Raw genomic sequence first — 23,949 nt, 5'->3', positions numbered from 1 at the left:
TTGAAAGGCGGCTTCATTTTTTTTTCTCTCAGCAGGTTCGTATCAGTACGTAATCCATTTTGTCTAAAAAGGTAGTGTAATATTCATGTCAATCACAGTGTTAGACGAATTCATTTAGATGTGTACAACACTTAATCTAGCATAATGTTAAATACCTATTCAGCTAGAAATTGGATTAAGACTGATACTATTAAAAGTGGCAAATTTAACTGTAATAGTAGAGGAGTCATATATGCTATAATATGCTCAAGGTGTCAGATGGTTTATATTGGAAACACAGGCAGGACCTTAAAAACACGACTCCAAGAAGACCTTAGAGACATTCGTGACTTTGCAACTAAGCCCGTCTCTATCCATTTTAATAACACACATCATAGGGGTACCACCGACCTCCTCGTCACTGCTATACAACAATGCAAGGACAAAAACACCCGTCTGCAGATCGAAAACAAACTTATTTACATGTCAGGCACCCTCCAACCTAACAGGATCAACAACCAGCACACTTTTATTTAATACGCGATGGGCACTAACACTACGGTACCCTCTTTTCCCATTCATCTTTGCCTGACATCTCCATCTCCTTCCGTTTCCCAGCGTAGCTCATTTCTTTTCTGCCTCGATAGAGAACAACATTGGACAGATAAGTTAACTTAAGACTATTTTGTGTTGTTTTTTATTTTTTGTTTGTTTTGTAGCTGATGAAGGCCTCGTGGCCCAAACGTCCTTTGTTTTACTTGGTCTGGCAGGGTTACATATATGCATGTTTTTTGTATTTTCTATTAAATTGTAAAACAGTCATCTAGCTTATAGATTAAGATGGATTCAACTAGAAGATAGCAAGAGACTGATGCTAGTAAATTGCAGAATAAGAATTAATGTGGTTTCTACTGAGTGATTCTTATCAAAACTTCCCACTATATGTCTCTCTGTTTCCAATATGTCTGTGAAGACATCACTTATCCTTCCATATATGTCATTGACCAATCTTTTCTTAGCTCTTGCCAGCTTTCCCATGTAACTGAATTGTCTGGTATAAAAGTCTTAAGTCTTGTACTTACCATCACAAATCATGTCTTTGACAATGCTGAACATAACATTTATTGGGTAAATTGTATTTAGCAGATGTCTTCAAGTGAAGATTGTTTAGAAGTTGACTGAAATTTTATTTTCTAAGCTGGTAGATTTCTCTGCAGATCTTCTGTCTAGCTTTCAAAGCTGTAGCACTTTAAGATACATTCATTTAGCATTTTATGTTAGTATCTATTATTACCCCAAATGAGGAACTGCCAAAAGCAGTATTTTTTTTGGTGTGCTGAAAGGTGGTTAATGTAACAGAGGTGCCCCACAGAAACATTGCCTTAAAGACCAACTTTGGCACCAACTTGCTTTAACTGACATAAAAGAGAGCACCTATGTGCAGGTAGCTTGGGAGCGAGACAGCTCAAGATTACTTACAAAGGACACGGGATACACATTTGAAACCAAAAGAAAATCAGCTGCAAAGGAGAGACATACATGGTGAAAAGAGAATTTAAATCAGCCACTGTCAGACAATGGTTTTGTCTGCACTATATGTGGCAAAATAGGTAGGTCACAGCTAGCCTCATGGAATCCTGCACTCATTATTAATCTTTGGACTCCAAAGCAAGCCTTATATATAGTACTACCTGTCATTGAAAATCTAGCTCTATTATTTTCAACCTCCTAATGTCCCACATTATAGTATTATCTAATACTTTCAACTATTGGCTTCAATTGGCATTTTTCTTCTCTTTCAATCCAAGATCAAAATTTTGTGTTGAATGACCATGCTTTAGAATGAACTAAAACTGTAGACTGGTGTTGAATGACCATGCTTTAGAATGAACTAAAACTGTAGACTGGCGTTGAATGACCATGCTTTAGAATGAACTAAAACTGTAGACTGGCGTTGAATGACCATGCTTTAGAATGAACTAAAACTGTAGATTGGTGCTGAATGCCCATGCTTTAGAATGAACTAAAACTGTAGACTGGTGTTGAATGCCCATGCTTTAGAATGAACTAAAACTGTAGACTTTTGTTAATTATTTTTCCAGAGCTGGTGAGTATCCAATATTTTTAACTTTGATGCAAAGCCAAAAAGGAAATATGCTGAGAGAAGAATGTGGCAAAAATGGCCTAACTCCTATTCATTTAGCTGCTCAGTTTGGCCAAGTCAATATTTTGAAAGCATTAATGAAAAGAGGAAGTCATTGTGAAAGGTTAGTTTATTGCTTCAAGGTTTTATGGATGTAATAGTCTTAACAGTAGTAGCCACATAATTACAACATAACATTTCTCAGATGTGAAATAACTGAAAACAAGCAGATATTGCCAACCATCGAAAACATACCTTATTAACATGACATGTAATATCTAATAATAGCAGCACTAAGGTAGCAAGGTTATTAAGAGAAGAAGGTGAAGAAAATAGGCTATTATTCTATGTTGCATTTCATGTTTATTCATAATTTGTTTCACCTATAAAAGCTAGAGAGCGATGCAATTTAAATTAAGGTATTTGTGTTTGGAAAAATCTTCTGGCATCATTTCACTATCCACATGGCTTACTCTTTAAACCTAGGGTAAAGGAAAGGATGAATGCTACACAATGTGCCCCATGAACCTCAAGGTCTTAAACAAGCAACATACTTAATTTTTTACTCAGAACTATAAGTTTGTACTAAGTCTTTGATTTTTCCCATTTAAAAATGGGCTCCTCAAGAAAAAAAGGTGCTGGTTCATTGATACCATTATTAATCATATACATAAGCCCATGACACTTTGACACATTCTTTGGTTTCATTTTTAATAGGGTAACAGTAAAAAAAAATTGTTGCTATACTTTACTTAAAGTTTTGTTGACAGTTTTCAGAGCTTATTAATTACTGCCAGACCTAAGAGAGCTGCCTTGAATTCAAGGTTTACTCTAACACCCTACTGAATCATAGCTGCTATATTCTAGTTATTCGAGCAACCTAGCAATACATTTAAAAGGACCTTACATTTGAAAGAATCTTTACAAAAAGAACTTAATTCTTGTAGAACCAAACTACACGACTTATTTTCTGTTTTAAACAGTTGGTTAAAACAATTTTTTGTTCTATACTGAAATGGGGGACATAAAAACTAGGAATGTATTTTGTTTACATTTTATCTTAAGTTGTTTTTATTTTGTACTAGAGATATAGACAATAATACTCCTCTTCATTTGGCGTCAGCAGCAGGACAGTTGAGTTGTATCACTTATCTACTATCTGTACATCCTGATCTGATTGATTGCTGCAATGATGCTGGGGTATGTAAAAACATTTGTACAAAAAAGACATCAGTAGGTGCAAGTAAAGGCTTTGCAGCAGTAGAGTATTTGTTGGTACAAGTATGGGGATACCTTGATTTACACCCATCTATGATGTACAAGACATAAGTATCTGCTTATTTTGGTAACAGTATACTAAGCAAGCTAAACAGTATCAAATCAGAAACTATTTTAAAAGTTTAATGTTACCATTGCATTTTTTTTCTTTAAAAAAAAATTATGGTAAATTACCCCTGTAACTCCACCATATTGATCTCTCGACCCAAGCATCACCCTGGAAATTAAATGGCTACAAAAAGCCAACAAAAGATATTTGAAAACTTTGTTCTGAGAGCTATCCTACCAGAAGAATCATGAAACAAAGTGGTGAAAGCCTAAAGAAAGCCGCTAAGCCTAATATCCTTCCAGCGACTAGAAAACCAATAAATATAGGAACATGAAATGTGAGGACTATGTATGAAAGTGAAAAATCAATGCAGGTGGCAGATGAAATGAAAAAGAACATCTCAGTTATGGGCCTTAGTGAAACAAGATGGACCCAAGCTAGACAGCTTCAACTGATGTCAGGAGTACTACTATTGAATGGTGCTCTACAATCAAGGAGTAGGCCTTATGTTATATCAACCCAAGCACAAAAGTTACTAATTATATGAGAAGCCCATGGATCCAGGTTACAGCAACCTTTAGAACTAATAGCAGATAATAAAGCTGAATATCATTTAAAGCTATTGTCATGTGCACAGGAAGTTTTCTTTGTTGTCTAGTAGTCATGTTTTTAGACTAACTTAGTAGCAGACACATCATTAAAAACTGGGCTGGTTATTAACAAGGATAAGAAAAAGATAATGAAGATTAACTCAGTTAACACAGCACCCATCACTTTGAATGGCTGTCCCATAAAGAAAGTAGAATCCTTCACCTACTTGGGTAGCATCATAAATGAAACAAAGGTAACAGTAGCTGCTGTCAAGGCAAGAGTCAGAAAAGCAAAAGTTACCTTCGTACAGCTCAAGAAAATCTGGATAGCAGGAGAAATTTCCCTGACAACAAAGATTCACCTCTTTAATTCAGATGTTAAGGCCATTTGTCAATATGGAGCCAAGACCTGAAGAACAACTAAAACTTTCATTAGAAAAGTGTAAACTTTCATTAACAGCTGTCTACTTTAAATCCTACACATCCGTTGGCCAGACACTATCAGTAACAATGACTTTTCGCAAAGAACTAACCAAACTCATGTAGAAAAAGAAATCAGAAAGAGAAGATTGGATTGAATTGAACACACTTTGCGCCAAGCACCAAACAGCCCTACAAGGCAGGCATTGAAGTGGAATCCCTCAAGGCAAGAAAAAGAGAGGACATCCTAGAAGCACCTGGCAACTCAAGCTAGAGGTAGACACATTAAAGTTTGGTTACATCTGGAACAAGATGGAAAGGATGGCCCAGGACATGGGGGCTATGGAGATCTAATATCCATACTCCAATAGGGGTGAGGGGCTCTATAATATAGTAAAAAAAAAAATAATTAAAGTACCCCTTTCAGATCTTGCAATCTATGGGCAGATGAGGCAAAGGTCATCTGTTTTAGTGGCCCACAGATAATGAGGGTGTCATGTGGCCAGCACAGTGACCAACCACGTTTACTTTTCCTCAACTTAAGTCAGGTAGAGTTGGGTGGACTAAGGAGCTGCCTAAAAATGCAGAAATTCTAAATCCCAGCCTTCACATTCAAACCTGAGATCCCTTGGTTCAGATGAAGCCAAGCATTTCACCATTTAGCCACCATGTCCCCTCATATTACTTCTTTATTCTGTTTCTATTCCCCCCACCCCTCAAATCACTTTTTTCTTCTTTCCTTCTTTCCTTACTCATATGTTTTCACTATATAGAAGTCAATGTAAATGAATCAGACAAAAATAATAAAACTATCTTTAAAAAACTGTTACATATTTGATGAAGTTGACTGCTCACTTTACAACAAGGGGCCTTTAGTTTCATATAGCAACGTTGTGATATGTGAAAAAAGCGTTTCATTCAGTCAACAATTACACGAAGTATGCATTCTATGCTCATTCTTTCTATTGTAGGACACTGCCTTACATATAGCTGCAAGATGTGGGCATGCCCAGGTTGTTCTAGTGCTTCTATCTGCTAATGCTCAATTCTTTTACAACCAACTCGGGAAATGTTTCTATGATGATGTGACAACATATGATAAATCAGCTGTAGCCAGGGCCTTCATAGAACATGAGCGGTAATTGTCTTGTTTTTATCCTCCACAAACTAGTTTGAATGTTATATACAAGCAAACATTTTGGGCTTGCACTGAAGAATTCTATCCTCATGAAACATTACAGCTAAGTACAGTTTTCTTTTACTGGAAAAACAAAAAAAATAATATTTTTTTAAATTTGATACACACAAAAAAGGATTAAAATTGTTTATACAAAAAACAACATAATTGATTAATATTGATCAAGGATGACATTTGGGTATATTTGGTAAAGTTAAAAAAGTTATTTTAGTGGTGAAATGTGAGTTATTTAAAGTTATCTGATCTAATTTCAGATGGCAAGAATGTCTGAGATTCCCTTCTGAAGTGCATGGCTTATTGTCATTCCTACTCATTGCACATTTCCCCAGAGTTTTCAAGGTATTTGATTCCATTCTTTCCATTGCTATTTTTTCTTTATTTTTTTGTCTAGATAATACTAGATTGTGAGTGACTTACCTTGCCTAAAATATTCTTCACTTTTGGGTCACTTATCACTATAAACAAAAAGAAGCCTAACTTGGAATCTTACTGTTTTTCTTTTTTGATACTTCTCATTTTGTATTTTAGAAAAAAGAAATGATCTATCTTTAAAATGATGACAAAAGATTGATTTGATTTACAGTAAGACCTCATTTATCCTGAGAAATGTATATAATTTTTATTATGTTTAAAATTTCTTAATTTTTAGAGTTAATAATATTAATATATTTTGACATTTTTTTCACGTAAACATAAAAAAAAAAATTTCCACCAATTGAATTTTGAAGAAAATCTGCAATATAGCAAAGATCCATGAATATTTTTCCCTTTATTTTTTCATAAAAACCCACAAAAGAGGGAAACTGCATAAGCTTAAGTACAAAGTGGTGAAGGATTACTATGAATATACTCAAGTGAATTTTTACAAATATTTAATTATTACATTTTTAGTAATTCTGTGGCATTTCTGTTAGAGATCAAGTAACCTCTTCATTGCTTTAGGGAAAGCCTGGGCAGAAAATGTGCAAGTGCTGGACTGCCTACACATCAACACTCGCCTCTCTAGTGTACTGACCTGATCCAAAGGGATAGAAAAACCATCACTATTTAGGGTCAGGTGGATGCAAGAGTTTGCTATAGAGCAGTGGTCTTACCACTTTCCCCCGTAGCCTACATGGCACCAAAATTGGATTTTCTGTTAAGGTTTACTTCCTTAGCTTTAGACCTTACAGGTGCACAAACAAGCAATGCAGCTATTAAACTATATCTAGAGGTTATGATTATAAGCAGCAGGGCATGTCTACACGCCAATGGGCCATGACTGTCTCACATCTTGGGGCCAAACCTCCTCTGAAACCCTTGCAGATTAGCCTGAGGCTTTGCAGCCTCAGTTTCTGTCTGCATGAGAAGGTGTTGCATAGAACTTGCTGTGGAGAGGCTGTGTTATGAAGTGCTTCCCTTTCACCAGCAGTAGCAACAAGATAATGTTACCACACCAGACTCTTCACACTGCCTTTGGACAGACTAATTCTAGAGAATACTTAAAAGTTTAAGAATAATGAAAGATTCATTTCAACTTAAGTTGAATGTGCACAAAGATAGTTAGATTTAATTATTGAAAGTTAGCTTGGGATGGAAGGCAATCATTTTACATTATTCATTTAATTTAAGCTAGAATAAAATCCTTTATTCAAACATATAATATAACTATCTTTGTTCAATTGCATGTATAGTGTATAATTTTATATACAAAGATGTATACTTCAAAGGCTATTTGAAATTTTTTTTTCTGTAAAATTGTTACCTTCTACCAATTGTTGGTATAAAATACAATTCTAGTTTTATGTTTCAGACAGTATTAAATAAATGTGTTACTCACTCTGAGTTGAATCCAAAGAGCTTGAATTATTGTGTAAGTCAGAAAGAAACGTACAACTCTATGTTAATTGAATCTAAAGATTTAAATTTAAGTCTCTTTAATGTTTATCTTGCTCAATACTCTTGTGCTCTTCCTATGTGTCATTGACATGCTAGAAGTCTCTTCATGATCTTGTTTATTATACCCCATTTATTTACACAACTGTATTTTGTACTGGTGTTAGAGTGTGGTGGTTATTTTTTTTTTTTAATGTTTCCATTTTCCTTATAATCAGCTGTGGTTTGCAGCATAAAGCAGTTGGTTAAAGAATATAACAGAAATAAAACTAGATAAGCAGGGACTATTGAAGCTGATCTAGGAGAATATTAATAAATCAGATATGAATTGTGTGATCATTTTAACCAAAAAACAATGTTTTGACATGAATAGTAGTGAAGTCATTACATTTTGGGAAAATCTTGCTAGGAGAATTATAATTATTAGTACTGAACCTCTTGAAGGTGAGGAATGGCAGTGTGTGTGTGGGGGGGGATTGTGAGACTTACTATTGTTACTTGTTGGGCCTGTTGTGTGTACTGCCTTTTTCTTGTTTTTTTTTTCTGTTCAAAGGGTAAGCTATTGAGTATAACTATAGGGGCTACAAAAAAAATGTGTTGTCACAAGAAAACTAAAATCAAGACAATGCATAAACAAGTCAATAGTAAAAATTTAAAATATTATATTTCAATGTATTTCATTATTGTATTGTTTTAATATTTAGGCATCACTTTTTTTTTTTCAGATTATATACAATTTTAGATTTTTGAGAGTGAACAAAGATTACAAAAAATTTACTGAAAATTCCAACTTAGGCTATTCTCCCTTGCTGCCACTACAGGTAATTTTATCATAGATAAATAAAATACTTTACTGGCAATATATATAAGTTAGGGTAGAGAAAGGAAATTAAGAGAGGTTTTTTTTTTAGAATGGGTAATAAAATAATGGTAGGTGAAAGCTACCCCTTTGAGACCTTGCGATCTATGGGGAAAATGATGTAAAGCTCATCTGTTTCTATGGCAGACAGTTAACACAATGACCAACCGCCTTTACTTACCCAATTTAAGGTACCCATTAGAGCTGGGTGGACTCAAGGGTGTCCTAAAAATCCAGAGGTTCTAAATCTCTGTCTTCACTAGACTCCAAACTGAAGACCTCTTGGTTAAAAGAAGACATTACAACTCTAAGTATTCTGAAAATATTTCTGTCTAGCATCTTAAACTTGAAAGATTCAGTATTCAATAAATAAAGTAGTACATGTTAATGATTCAGAAATGTGATTTTGATTGTAGTGGGGGTTTTTTATTTAATAGAATAGAAAAAAATTTTATCAGAAGGACCATGAAGAATGCTAGTTACATGCAGTTACATTGTATTTTGCATCCAGTTTAAAAATAATTTTTCTTTTTTCAGACGATGCTGAAGTACAAAAGAGTAGAACTGTTGTTACATCCACTGACTGTCAGCTTCTTACGGATGAAATGGTGACTTTGTTTGCTGTTATTTTATGGATACTTATGTTTGAAACTAACTGTTACGTGTGCAGCATAGTATGAATGTGGAATGGTGCGAATGTGTGTTAAAAGGGTAGATAAGATGGAATCCGAAAATGGAGTAATGTAATGAAAGTTATTATTGATATATTATTAATTGTGACTCAAGATTAAAGTCATCATAATCTACCATATATGAGTCTGTTATTGTATGATTATAAGAGTCTCATCTGCTCATAACTTTAAGTATAAGTAAACTGTAAAATAATTAATTCCTATTTTAAATATGGTTCACTAACAAATAGAACTAAATATTTTTGACTGACAACTGTGATTTATTAGTAAAATGTAATTATGCATTATTTTCTCATTCAAATTTCACTATATTATGACCTGGATGTCTGCCTGGTCATATGGTATGAACTATGGATTGTTGTTTCAATAATTCTGAGTTTCATCCTTGCCTGCTGCATTCCTCTGCCATCATAAGGGAGGTTTGGGTTAGGCTGTAATATTCGTCAATTTTGAAGATACATCTGAAACGAAAAGCAAAAAAACGTATAAAATTGATTCTAGAATGATCATCTAGAATAATATATTGTTGTTGATTTAAACTTGACAAATTTGTTAAACTGAAATGTAAATATAATAATTCTTGATATAAACATGACTTATTAGCGGTCTCTTATATGCATTATAGCTATTTAACTGTAGAACTTTATATTCTTGAGTGTTTCTATTATTTTTGTTTTGGTAATGTTATATTCTGGAGTGTTTCTATTACTTATGGTTTGGTAATGTAACCGACGAAGTTTTATTGTTTTAGGATCAGGTATGGTTTCCTTATCAAGTCAGTCAATTTGGTGCTCTACTTCCTGTTTTTGACTTTCATGACCAGTTTTGTCGCCAGGAACCTGCATAGTTACAAACATTACCATGGCCTTATAAATGGATCTCTTCCATATAACTCTGAGGAGCACTTCAAAAAAATTTTTCAAAGAAAGCTTCCTTCCTATGGACAAGAGGTTAATGACACTCTAGTTGAGAAGCAAGCACCATTCCAGTGGAGCAGCAACTGGTTTCCTCCTGAAGCTCATATTGAGGTTTTTTTAATTTTACTTTTCTTGATTTTATTTACCTAATTTTGTTTTTTATCTTTAGCAAAAAAGATATATACCTTTAAAACCTTAAATTGCAACAGATTGAAACAAAATGAACATTTTAGTTTTGAAAGTTTGTGAAAGTACAAAGGGAAATTAATTGCCTAATGTTTATAAATATTGACAATTCTTTTGTTTCATGTTTCCAAAACATTTACAGTAAAACTTGTTTATTGCGTAGTTGCATCATTTCTTAAATTGCATGTACATTGGAAAGGTGTGAATCCAGATATACTATCAATTGAGTAAAAGTATTCAACCAAGTCACTTGCATACAAGTTTTCCAAATGATGAAATAGTTCTTCTTATGAATATTTGGTGGCCATTATTAGCTAAAGAATACAACTCTTCTGAAGTTTATTCCCCAAAAAATAACATCATAACCTTTACAAGGTTTTAATCAGAGTTGTTAAGCTTACAAACCTTGTTGTTGTTTGTGTGTGTGTGTGTTTTTGATGAAACATCCTGTCCCACTCTGCCTTAGCTTAGGCTTAAGCTCCAAGTTAAAATGACCTGCTTCTCACATTTCTCATCTAATACTTTTTTCTTCATTACTTCTAATTCACTATTTGAGCAAATGGGCATTTCCCTGAGTATCACTTAGCAAAATCAAATCATCCATCAGTAGATTACAATTTTGAAAAATGTAACTGATGCGTCTGTCACACTGAAAATAATTTAAGAAATTAAAGTGGTACTGCACTTTTTCATATAATTAATATCCATTTAAGCTTTTCTGATCCTAAACATCTTTTAGTAATAGATTAGGATATCCTCCCCACCCCCTCTTTTTTCTTTCACAAGCAAGTGAAACCCTTGTGGATTTGTTTTACTTGTGATTATCTAGCTATCAGTTAAACAAGCTAAATGGTACCTGAGTTTGCAACAACCTAAGTTATTATCATTAAAGAAGCCATACTTTCTTCACCCTGGCCATGTGATGCTAGGCAACCCTACATTATTTCATTATGGAACACTTAATGCTGTCTTATAAATACAAATTCAAACCTTTAATGCAAACTTTGTTCTACCATTCGGTCATATTATCCTCAATTATAGCAACATTCTCAAGTTTAAAGACATTTGAAGTACATTGAACCAATCTGAATGACCTGCTAGTAACAGGAATGTAGCCGGCCAGTAGAATTTACACTTTAGCTTAAAACTAATGTACATTACTGACAAACTCTAAATTTCATTCCCAATGATGGTTACGGAAAACATTTCACATGTGACAAGAGTCTTCCTTTTCTCATTAAAAATATCTTGCTACTCTATATTCTAAACACAGCCAATGCCTCTAGAAGTGTTTATATCCTGTCTTCTGCTATTTTTATTTACTGACAGCTAATATATTTTAACATGTTCTATTTGAAACAGTTTCATGAACGTTATCAGCTTAGTTTTATATTCCTGTTCAGCACGGTTCAAACATTAAAAGTCATTATATACTTAATGAAAAAGCTGAGGGTAAGATAAATATATTACTTAGCCTTTACTAAAGTATTGACTGATTTAGGTTTTTGACTTATTTCTGTGTAAACAAATAGTCCTTAACTACATCTCTCAAATAGAACATGGTTGGGTATGGTCATGGTCTAGCATTTAAATAGATGATACAAGCTTACTAAAGCTACTTCCATTTTAATAAATTTAAAAAATATCATGACCCTTGACTGCACATCTTATGGCCTGTTGCTAGAAACCATCCTAATTTCTTGTAGAGTCGATTTTGTGATTTTTGTATCAAGGTTGTTGTCTTTTATCTGCATTTGATATTGACTAAATACTTGTTGATGGCTGCATCAAGGGTCAGTTAAACCTAAGCTAATTTTTTGCATTTTTTTTTTACCAGTTAACAAGAGTTGCCAAGATTACTTTTTTATTTGTATTTTGAATCTTATCACTGCAAACTTGTCACTTTTACAAGTTTTGGAAATACTGTCAGGAGGAATGTTACCAGGTTGAGTTCAAAGCTATGCCACACCAGCATACTGAACATACCTTCACCTATCACTTAGTCTGTTGAACCAGTGAGGCACCACACTTAATCTGTTGACTGTCTACCTCCATTCCACTCTATCTTTTACCTTAAGTAAGATCCCTTTCAGGTACAAGCCTGTTCACTCTTTGATGCTGTCTTCCCATTGCTTTCTTTGTCTGCCTCTTCTTCTTTCCCTGACACAGACCTTGTGATATGGCCATAAAGTTTTTGTTTGCATTTTTTTTATGGTGGTTAGGTCATCGTGGGGCCCAATGGCCATTGTGATCCCATTAAGAATCTTATTCTGTTAAATATACAATTCTCTTCTGGGAATGATTCTATAAATGCACCCCTCCTCCTCTCACAATCCTCATGTGTTAGAACACAATTAATTAAATTGTAAATTTTGGCCTCATTTTCAATTTAGATAGGTGTAAACTATTTGAATGGGTAGTTAATGAATTTCACAAGCACTTGCCAGATTTATTTTGGCTCCTACACTGTGCAGAGTTTCTCTACACTTCTATCCACAAACTAATGACCTTGACCTAACTAATGTATCCTGTTGTTAATTCTTCTATGCATTTTTTTTTCTTTTTAGGAAAGAATCTTTATGGATTTTAATATAGCCATAGAGCTTGTCCTCTACATCTGCTGCCTGTACTTTTCTTTGACCTTCCTATTAGGGTATGCAATTCATACTCAATGGGAAGCAATTGCTATTGCTGTGTTACTAACTTGGCTGAATGGACTTTTCCAGCTAACCAGGTGAGATATTTATGATGTTATAAATGCATATTTCTACTTTTTTTATAAGGACTAGAAGTAGACTTAAAAAAAAAAATTATTGATGTATGACAAGTATGACATCCTTTGGTTTGATAAAAGTCTCAATTTTTGATTATTATTTTTTTTGCTTCCAAAATATTTTTAAGAAGGCATATTTCTACTCTATTCTTTGAAGAAATGGCTGTACTCTTGTTATTAATAATGAAAATGGCTGTAAATTTAGAAAAATAATGCATGTTAAAAGATATTTAAATAAGTCCTCATTCTTTGATTATTGTATTAATGATTAAACAAAAAAAACTACATTTGAGAATCATTGAAACATGTCTATATTTTAGAAATATTTTGAAAATATTGTTTCAATAATATCAATTAGTAAATTTGAAAGAAATGATGGCCTGAATAGTGACCATTTTTTTGTTGTGCACATACGGTACTCATTAGTAAACCACAACTAAATCACTCCTTCATATGCATTAACTAATTGATTTATTTTTTTGTTCTTGCGTTTTTATAACAATGGAATTTGTTTTTGGAGGGTGGAAGGTGGATAAGAAAGAATTTACCATTTGACAACACCAGAGGTCAAGTAAACAGTTACAAGGCTCATCATATTTTCTCCATATTAATATACAGTACTTGAATGACTTGAGTTTTACTAACCTATCAAATGATTCTAACCTGATTCTTTGTTTGATATCCTTATGCATTAGCACTTTAAAATAATGATAAATGGCTGGCTTTATGTAGAGATTGTTATTGCTGCTATTTCAGTATTGATTTCTTTGGAGTCTACATTCTGATGTTTATTGAAGCAGTGAAGATCTTTTTTAAAGTTTCCCTCATATTTTGTATGCTGATCACTGCATTTGGCCTGTCTTTTTATGTCTTGTTAAATAATGAGGTAATTCTCTTTGATTTCTCATGTTCTGTTTGTTTTACAAGTTTTGGACTTGCCCTTAGAAATGAAGATTATTACATTTTAGTCCAAACCTATTACAGGACAGGAGAGGATGAATCTCATAGGGATTGAACTTGGGACCATTGTGATGAGTCTGAAGCTCATACCACATAACCAGGCAGTCATTCATTACCAGTGTTTAGTTGAAGTACAGTAAAACATCAGTGAATGGATGTCACTGGAGAACTGAACTGTCTAAATTTATTTCAGCAAATTTTTTTTAAAGACACTGAGACTGTTGAAAATATTTGAATGTTTCACCATTTTTATAAAGTTTAAATGTTTTATCCCATTAAAAAATAAATTTTGAATTTTTTACTATCATGAAGTTTGAATGTTTCATTCCTATTATAAAGTTTGAATGTTTCATCACTATTATAAAGTTTGAATATTTCATCACTATCATAAAGTTTAAATGTTTCATCACTATCATAAAGTTTGAATGTTTCATTGCTATCATAAAATTTGAATGTTTCACCACTATTATAAAGTTTGAAAGTTTCATCACTATCATAAAGTTTGAATGTTTCATTGCTATCATAAAGTTTGAATGTTTCACCACTATCATAAAGTTTAAATGTTTCATCACTATCATAAAGTTTAAATGTTTCATCACTATCATAAAGTTTAAATGTTTCATTGCTATCATAAAGTTTGAATGTTTCATTGCTATCATAAAGTTTGAATGTTTCACCACTATCATAAAGTTTAAATGTTTCAGCACTATCATAAAGTTTAAATGTTTCAGGACTATCATAAAGTTTAAATGTTTCATCACTATCATAAAGTTTAAATGTTTCATCACTATCATAAAGTTTGAATGTTTCATTGCTATCATAAAGTTTGAATGTTTCACCACTATTATAAAGTTTGAAAGTTTCATCACTATCATAAAGTTTAAATGTTTCATCACTATCATAAGTTTAAATCTTTCACCACTATCATAAAGTTTAAATGTTTCATCACTATCATAAAGTTTGAATGTTTCACCACTATCATTAAGTTTAAATGTTTCACCACTATCATAAAGTTTAAATGTTTCATTGCTATCATAAAGTTTGAATGTTTCACCACTATCATAAAGTTTAAATGTTTCATCACTATCATAAAGTTTAAATGTTTCATTGCTATCATAAAGTTTGAATGTTTCATTGCTATCATAAAGTTTGAATGTTTCACCACTCATATAAAGTTTACATGTTTCATTGCTATCATAAAGTTTGAATGTTTCACCACTATCATAAAGTTTGAATGTTTCACCACTATTATAAAGTTTGAAAGTTTCATCACTATCATAAAGTTTGAATGTTTCACCACTATCATTAAGTTTAAATGTTTCACCACAATCATAAAGTTTAAATGTTTCATCACTATCATAAAGTTTGAATGTTTCATTGCTATCATAAAGTTTGAATGTTTCACCACTATTATAAAGTTTGAAAGTTTCATCACTATCATAAAGTTTGAATGTTTCACCACTATCATAAAGTTTAAATGTTTCATCACTATCATAAAGTTTGAAAGTTTCATCACTATCATAAAGTTTGAATGTTTCACCACTATTATAAAGTTTAAATGTTTCACCACTATCATAAAGTTTAAATTTTTCATCACTATCATAAAGTTTGAATGTTTCATTGCTATCATAAAGTTTGAATGTTTCACCACTATTATAAAGTTTGAAAGTTTCATCACTATCATAAAGTTTGAATGTTTCATTGCTATCATAAAGTTTGAATGTTTCACCACTATTATAAAGTTTGAAAGTTTCTTGACTATTAAAAAGTTTACTTGTTTTATTGCTATCATAAAGTTTTTGAAGGTTATAAATTTTTTTATTTCAATATTTTTTATAAGTTTGACAAATAATTACAACAAAGATCATTGCTTTGGACAGAAAATGTGGTAATATTTCACTTAGAAGTCTTATATTTTCATTTAATAAATGATTGATACAGGAAGGCTGAAGGTGATTGATTAATTTGTTAGTAAAAAATTTAAGTTTGCAAAGATTTTTTTTTCTACTACCTTGCAAAAAATTTATTATCAACTCAGCCTAATGGACCTTATTCACCAATTGTAAACAAACAACATTTAGCCACGTGATAATATTGATAAAACAACGAAAAAAATGTATCACATGATCACTACGTTTGGCCTGTCTTTTTATGTCTTGTTAAATAATGAGGTAAATCTCTTTGATTTCTCATGTTTTGTTTGTTTTACAAGTTTTGGACTTGCCTTTAGAAATGAAGATTATTACATTTTAGTCCAAACCTATTACAGGACAGGAGTTGTCATTGTGTATTACGTAATTTGTATAGAAGAGATAGAGAATCACGTGGCTAAATGGTGTTTGTTTACGATTGGTGAATAAGGTCCATTACTTAAAAATTTACCATCACAAAGTTTCACTGAAATTAAAAGGCCATCAAACTAACAAATACAAAACAAAATTTGTCTCCAACATAAAACCTCATTGACAATCCAGGCAAAATTGATATTTGGAATGTAACCAATCATGTTCTATTGCTTTTTATTTTTTGCTTTTTTTTTCAGCCTCTGCAATCTCATTTGTACCCGTTCCAGTCCATTATGTTTACTTTCATTCAGATCTTTAAGAAAGATTTCTTGATTCTTTTGAATGAAGGCTATCAAGATGGCTCACCTGATACAGCACATTTTGGGAATGTCACATTTGTTGTGTTGTTTGTTTTTGTGCTTTTCTTACCTTTTATGTTGTTGAACTTGATGGTGAGTAACCTACCAGTAGTCTAAGACTTTTGATATGACAATACCTAGCTGTTGTGTTACATAGGTGTATTGTGTACCTAATTACAAACCCATCCTTACTTCAGTGTTCTGTTGGTGAATTTTTTATTTATAAAACAAACCATTACTGGTATTATGTTGGTGAATTGTGTACCTAATTGCAAACCCTTACTTAGTGACCCCCCTCCCGTACCCCTCTTATTTTATGTTGATAAATAGTGTCACATAGCTAATGTAAATTCTAATTGTAGCATATATTCAATACTAATGCCTAGCCATTGCCTTGTATAAGAAAGTAAAGACAAAGTCTAATTGAATCAAAAGAAGATAGTCAGCAACTTCACAGTTGAAACAATACAAGGAGAAGAAGTAATGGTTTTTGAAACAGAGAATAAACAAGAAGCTTCTTAAATCCCTTGCCATAACATCCTTCTGTTAGGATGAGAATGACCATTGAATCTTACTACCTGCTTATTTATAATTATGATCTTCTAATCAATTTCAAATAACAATAGTGTATATCTTCATGTCTTTAAAAAACTTTGTTCAAATGTGGCAATTTTTTATGCTTTAAACCTTACTGGGTTTTTTTATATTCAGATTGGATTAGCTGTTGGAGACATTTCCTCTGCCAGTCGTGATGCAGAAGAGAAAAGAGTGGAATATCAGGTTTGTTCAAAAATACTTTTTATATATAACAAAATGTTGAAACCAGCCTATTAGTGAAATAAATAAAGCGTATAGAATTACTAATGATTTAGGCCTATGTACTATCTGTCTGTCTGTGGCATTTTACATCTTGAGAAACTTTTTTTTTTTTTTTTTTCATCGTCTTGTGTGACTAAAGAGGCAAATCCTTAATACACAATTGTGGTCACAGGTTGGGCGTATGTACTCTGCGCCTAAAAAAAAAAGTATCAAATCCTTATATTAAATGGATCTATAACTAAAGTGAATTTTATGTGACCATTAATTAACCAATAGTGACCAAAGCATAATCTGCTTTTACCCTCTCCAACAGGTGCTTGATGTATGTTGGGGGTTATTGGACCTCAAGTACATCATAGTATCACAAAAAAAAGTATGCTGTATTAAGTCCTACTCATTCAAACTAAACATCTAGTTTGTTCCACAATAGGAGATTGCAGTCAAGTTGTATAAGGTTCAACTGTAGACATTTTATCTCTGTTAGGAAGAGGTCTTAAGTTTAATTGTTAATGCATTATTTTTGTTTCCTCCCACAAAGGTCCAGTTTTTAGCTAAAGTAGACTCAATGCTTTCTTTTTTATCCAACATTGTTGGGGAGAAAGTGTTCATCTTTACCAATCGCCTTGGCTTTGTTGAGAAATATGTTTTTACGGCAAGTACTTAAACTATTGTTTAAGAATCTGTTTTCTATTTACAAAATAGTTCATTAGCCCTTTTCTTTAATTTGTTTTTGAATGCAGTCTTACCTGGTTATATATTATAAACTCATTTTTATGAAAGCTCTCTGATCCCCATCAAACATAATAAGACTTTAATTTATTTTCCTCTTCAAACTTTTCTAGGATTTTGGATTAATGTTTAAAAAGGATGTCTTAACAAACCATAACACACTGCAATATTTGTATTATTTGTGTCATCAATTTTTTATTATTTTTTTTTATTATGACTTTTTATGTAACATAAGTAGAATGATGGTGATGATATATAAGATATAAGCTCACAAATAAGATATAACATTTATATTTTTTTATATCAACTGAGTTAGTTCAAGAACAGAATCAACATATTCATTAAGTATGTGTGAAAAAATATACTTGCAAAATATATGTAGACCATATATGTATGTGTCATTTTTTAGTTTTTCTTAAGATATCCTATTCATTGATTTCAGTTTACTTCAGAACTAAAAGACAGTGATCCTGATTTTAAAAGAGAGTTGCAAGCAATTGAAAAGAGGTGAGAACTTGTGTTAGTAAAATATTTTTAGATTCATTCTAAGATATAATGTATCCACACAATATTAATTTTCACCTGCTCTAAACTTCTAGTTCTACCCTAAGTGCTAGTTGGTATGTAACAACACTAGGGCCAGCCTTAGGCATAGGCAAACTAGGCAGCTGCTAAGGGCCTTCAATTGGGGGCCTCACACAATTTGTTTTTTAACAGAAGAAATAGTAAAACTTGTCCTTAATGTTATTGTTAAGAGTACACAAGGTTTTTAATAAATTGCATAGTATATATATTTTTTTTGCTGTTTATTTTTTATTTTTCTATTTCATTTGGGACCACCAAATTCACCTCACCTAGGGCCAGGGTCTCTAATCATCTAAGGCTGGCCCTGACAACACTAAGAGTCATAGGGCATAACAACAGTGTGTAGGATTTGAACCAGAGAATAGATGCTTGGCAGCTTTACTACTGTTAGGTGTTACATTACATCAATGTGTAATAGAGAATAAATGTTAGCATAACTATAGTAATAGAGAATAAATGTTAGCATAACTATAGTAATAGAGAATAAATGTTAGCATAACTATAGTAATAGAGAATAAATGTTAGCATAACTATACTTAAGCACTACATAACATCAATGTGTAATAGAGAATAAATGTTAGCATAACTATACTTAAGTGCTACATAACATCAATGTGTAATAGAGAATAAATGTTAGCATAACTATACTTAAGTGCTACATAACATTAATGTGTAATAGAGAATAGATGTTAGCATAACTATACTTAGGTGCTACATTACATCAATGTGTAATAGAGAATAGAGGCTAGACAGCATAACTGCTGTTAAGTATTTCATAACATCAGTAAGAGTTGACAAAGAGATGTGAGGATGAATTATAATAAAACTGGGGGACTGTCAACAAAATATCACTGTGTTTTAAAAATTCAGATATATAGTAGATATATTCAAAATGTGAATCTTCATTCCTAGCATTATGAAAGTTGAGAAAGTTTGCCTTGAGATGAGAGCAATATTGGTTGCAATGAAACAGAAATTAGGGCTTGTAAAACAAAAAGAATAACCAAAAATGAAACCTTATGATCTGTTCACTTGAAAATCAGGTATTGGTTACCTTAAAATCCACTATTGATTATCTTAATTACTTATTTACTTACTGCTTATCAAAGGTTACTTTAAGTGTCTGTTGTTGTTGTTTGTTTTTTTTAAGTTTTATTCAATTGTGATAAATGTATTTCAAATTCTGCCCTATTGCAACAATTGTTACAGTACTCACACTTTTCCTTTTTGAAAAGCTCTGAGAATGATGGTGAAGAAGGCTGACCTCATTTTTTTTTTTTTTCCCCGGGGGAAAAAAAAAAGGGGGGGGGGGGTGATTGAGTTGTTTTTGTGTTTTTTTTTAAATATGTTATAATAATTGTAACAATAGTTAGGCTTTATAAAACTTATAATGATGCAGTGAATTTGCATTAATCATTGTAAGCTCATGATCTTTTTTTTTTTTTTTTTTTTGATATTAATGTGATTGTAATAATTGCCTAACCATATTGATATGTAGGTCTAGATTTATTTAAAAACTGATTTTGTTATTCTGCAGAACATTTTTCAGTTGAAATTAATTTCTAAAATCTTTGGAAAAATAGGAAAAATTAATATATGTTTCTTTTAATGAAAATTCTAAAAATTACTTTTGCTTTTCTTGACTTTCATTGTTGTTGTTTTTCTTCAATGACACTTTTATCAAATCTGTTGACAATGATAATAATTTGTCCACTATTCTTACACATTCGAAAGCTTTAGATGTAAAAATCAATATAACATGAAATGTTTTCTGAATATAGTAAAATTTTGATTTATATGTAATTTATGAATCAAATAATATTTGAACACACAGACTCCACCATAAGATTAACAATAGTTTCCCATTCAGCCAGGAAAACTCTGTGCAATAAGCCATATTTTTACAAAACTGTTTTGACTCCACATTGATACTGCAAAAATTGCAACTAGAATCTAGATGCCTAAGATATATTCATTTTTTAGTTCTGTAAATCCATTAACATATTTATTTTTAAAAGGTCTATAAGAGAATATTTGTTATTTGTACTCTAAGGCGTTTATGAAGTTCAATCAATTTTTTTAATGTTTTAAATTATTTTATTAGATTAATAGATATTTTATATTTTCTTTTAGAATAACATTTATCAACTTGTCTTTCTTCAGAATATTACAGGGTTTGTCTTTATACTACAAGTGCCCTGTAAGCCTGTTGAGACCTATGATGACTAGTTATGTTCTTCCAAAATAAGAAACAATAAATGTGTTGACCACACTAAAGCCTTGTTAATATCATACATGTTTTATTTTAAATGGCTCGTTTTATTTATGATGACTTCATTTTATTCAAAATTACTCATGTCTGTTTAAAATGACTCATTTCTATTTGTGAAGACTTGATTTTATTTATGATTACTAGTTTCTATTTAAAATGACTAGTTTCTAGTTATGATGATTTGATTTTATTAAAGATTACTTGTTTCTATTTAAGATAGGTGTACTGTACTGTACTTGAGAGAATAAATAATGATATGACTCACTTAAGTCTTTGAGTTTTATATCAAATAAAGTTGAAACATAATTTTTTGGTCTCACTTCTGAAACTCTGCCTTTCCTTTCTCTCTATCTCTTTTAAGTCGGACATGCCATCAAGAATAACTGTGATCTATTGGAATCCCTTTGGCATTGATGTCCAAAGTAGATCTATTGGCATATTTTAGATTTTTCTTGATCAGAGGAGATTGAATAGTCTCCTGGCTGAATGCAATGCATTAATGCTTCCATAATTTTATTATAAAATTAGTCAAAGGACATGGACTTGGCCTTGGGAATGGTCAGCCTATAGCTTTGAGGTCTCTTTCGACAAGTCTTTCATCAGATGATAGAGCGATCTGACATCCACGTGGCTTTTTAGAGTTGGCTGAAGCTGTAGTGAGCCTTTCCCCATATGATGCCTATCGTAGCTTTTAAGTATTTATTTTTTGTCTTAGAAAAGTAGAATTTTAGAGTTGTTTTTTTTCGTATTAGATGTATTAGTTTAGATTCTTATCATGGAAGGAAAAAAGTTGCAAGTCCGGAAACTGTTGCTTAAAGCTTCACGCTAATAACGCTAATGTCGTGGGCTCAAAAAGCCTTACTGACCTAAGTTTTTTGTTCAATAATGATCAGATTCGATGGATTGCTGTCAGTTCGTGTTGTCTCTACGGCCTGGGTTTGAACCCTGCCACCCACCCACCCCCTTTTCCCGTCCTGCAGCTGCGTTTGGGCTAAGATGTAGATATCTAATAATCTTCAATTCTGAAGATACATCCGAAACATGTAGACTCTACCTTCGTGGAAACCAAAAACTTCGTGGGTGGGCTCAAAAACATGGACACTGAAACGGCGTACCAAAAAAAAAGTAAATTTTATCAAAAGTTAACTTGGAATCGCAGAAATGGCTTGGCCTACATAGATCTAGACAGTCTAGTCAATTCTAGTCTAGATCTAACTCTACCGGCTAAGAAATGTCATATTCGGTAACAAAAAAAAGTTAGCTATATTATTATATAGACTTTAGTCTATAGCAGTGATTCCCAAAGTGGTCTATATAGACCCCCAGGGGTCTACAAAGACTTCCAAGGGGTCTACGAAAGGGAAAACATAAATTGGGGGTCTATGAGATGTCCACGGGGGTCTACGATAATAGATTTCATTTAAACAGGTCGTGACTTTAATTTAACATCAATTTAATGTAATTCTTTTATACACTAATTTATGATATGTTGATTTGTACCCGAGTTAATCCTTTAAACATTTATCCTGCTATTCAAACGAAAAATTGTTATATTTAATTTCAATATCACTGGTTGGTTTGGCAATCTGAGCATTAAAAATAAAAATAAACTTTATAGACTCCTAAATGCTGCTGGTAAAATCATTGGCAAAAACAAAACCCATTTGGGCAGTTGTTTGAGACAAACATCTATACAAAAGCTAACAAGATCCTCGAAGTAAAGAATCACCCTTTGTGTCAGGATTTTGTGATTTTACCATCATAAAAGAGATACAAGACACCGATAGCAAAGACAAACAGACACAAACTCTCTTTTGTTCCCCTGGCAATCAAATCATTAAATAAGAACAATCTGGTATAAACTTTGTCACATGTAAATTATGAGGGAGTCTGGTGTGAATGTACACTTTGGTTTCTTATAGTTATAATAATGTTTTTTGTTTGGTGTAATGCACAAATTGTAAGACAAATTTCCATACGGACAATAAAGATTATTATTATTATATTTAACTAGCTTAATTTTGTTTACATGTAACTATTGTTTAACAAAAAGAATGTAGACTGTAGAGCATTGATTATTTTAAAATTGGTATTTATTCTTTCCTCGTCATACTAGCGGTTGCTTAATAGCCTTTTTATAACGATATCAAACCAATGACGCAGGAAGATCATTTGAGACAATTCATCCCTAACAAAATAGATTTGATAAACTTTAGAACACTCAAAGATAAAGAATAGACCCACAAAATCTCTTTCGACATCATTTAGAGAAGATGATGGTTTGCAAGAGTTGTACAATATCTCTTTACTTATATCAAAATACGGAAAACACTAAACATTGATTTTACCAACCGTTGTAGTTTTAAAAACTGTTTTACAAAAACCTACATCTGATAATATTAAACGAATTTCTTAAAGCAACAATACAGTTCAAGGTCCCATCTGTGGCATCAGTTATAAAATTAAAAGCTTCTTATGTAATTCTTTGCAAACGACATGTATATAGTTTGGGGTCAGCGTCGTCGCAGGCTCTGAAAGGGTGTAGCGCTGTGTGTTGCAAACTGCCTAAGGGTGGCCGGCTCCTTATTTTTAAGAGGGTTGACCCACGAAACCTTTCCAATGTTCGGGTATAGCTGCAAGGCAGCACAGTTTGAATTTAGTTTTCCTTCTGCTAGATAGGCTGCAAGCCAAGTCTAACGAGCCCTTCCTGCCCAAAGCTGACTGGTTTAGGTGTTCACTAGGTACTCACCTTCACCCCTTCTCCTGTTAGTGAAAACAGTTCTGCGCAACAATATTTGAGCCACACGTGAAAGATCAAGAAATACACGAGAAACTGCTCTTTGCGAACACTTTTACAATGGTACATATGGCAAATTAATAAATTGATTGAATAATATATCATGTTTGAAAGACTACTTCATAGAACAACAAAAATCCTATATGAAACATTTGTCCGTAGCAACAGATAATAGATGTGCAAA

At 32.3% G+C, this 23,949-nt stretch overlaps 1 protein-coding gene across 6 annotated transcripts in view; it reads left to right on the top strand.

Moving 5' to 3' along the window:
• The window catches only part of LOC106064361 (transient receptor potential cation channel subfamily A member 1-like), a 34,649-nt gene extending 13,426 nt beyond the window's left edge, over positions 1–21,223 (top strand). For 4 of the 6 annotated variants that reach the window (XM_056031045.1, XM_056031044.1, XM_056031043.1 and 1 more), the window contains 16 exons: positions 2,082–2,246; positions 3,208–3,322; positions 5,431–5,597; positions 5,912–5,996; positions 7,450–7,509; positions 8,258–8,353; positions 8,929–8,999; positions 9,835–10,111; positions 11,549–11,638; positions 12,754–12,920; positions 13,716–13,845; positions 16,462–16,656; positions 17,275–17,343; positions 17,921–18,034; positions 18,554–18,618; positions 19,609–19,738. In XM_056031045.1, the coding sequence (XP_055887020.1) occupies positions 2,082–2,246; positions 3,208–3,322; positions 5,431–5,597; positions 5,912–5,996; positions 7,450–7,509; positions 8,258–8,353; positions 8,929–8,999; positions 9,835–10,111; positions 11,549–11,638; positions 12,754–12,920; positions 13,716–13,845; positions 16,462–16,656; positions 17,275–17,343; positions 17,921–18,034; positions 18,554–18,618; positions 19,609–19,699 (1,957 nt within the window). In that variant the 3' untranslated portion in view covers positions 19,700–19,738. Of the gene's footprint in view, positions 1–2,081; positions 2,247–3,207; positions 3,323–5,430; positions 5,598–5,911; positions 5,997–7,449; positions 7,510–8,257; positions 8,354–8,928; positions 9,000–9,834; positions 10,112–11,548; positions 11,639–12,753; positions 12,921–13,715; positions 13,846–16,461; positions 16,657–17,274; positions 17,344–17,920; positions 18,035–18,553; positions 18,619–19,608; positions 19,739–20,859 lie in introns of those variants that run through there. The other 2 variants (XM_056031047.1, XR_008778204.1) reach the window with 2 other exon arrangements.
• Positions 21,224–23,949: the final 2,726 nt, after the last annotated feature.

Source organism: Biomphalaria glabrata, chromosome 5, assembly GCF_947242115.1.
Source record: "Biomphalaria glabrata chromosome 5, xgBioGlab47.1, whole genome shotgun sequence".
Lineage (NCBI taxonomy): Eukaryota > Metazoa > Mollusca > Gastropoda > Planorbidae > Biomphalaria > Biomphalaria glabrata.
Note: the sequence above shows the minus strand (reverse complement) of the source record. Positions and strands in the feature narration are given on the sequence as shown.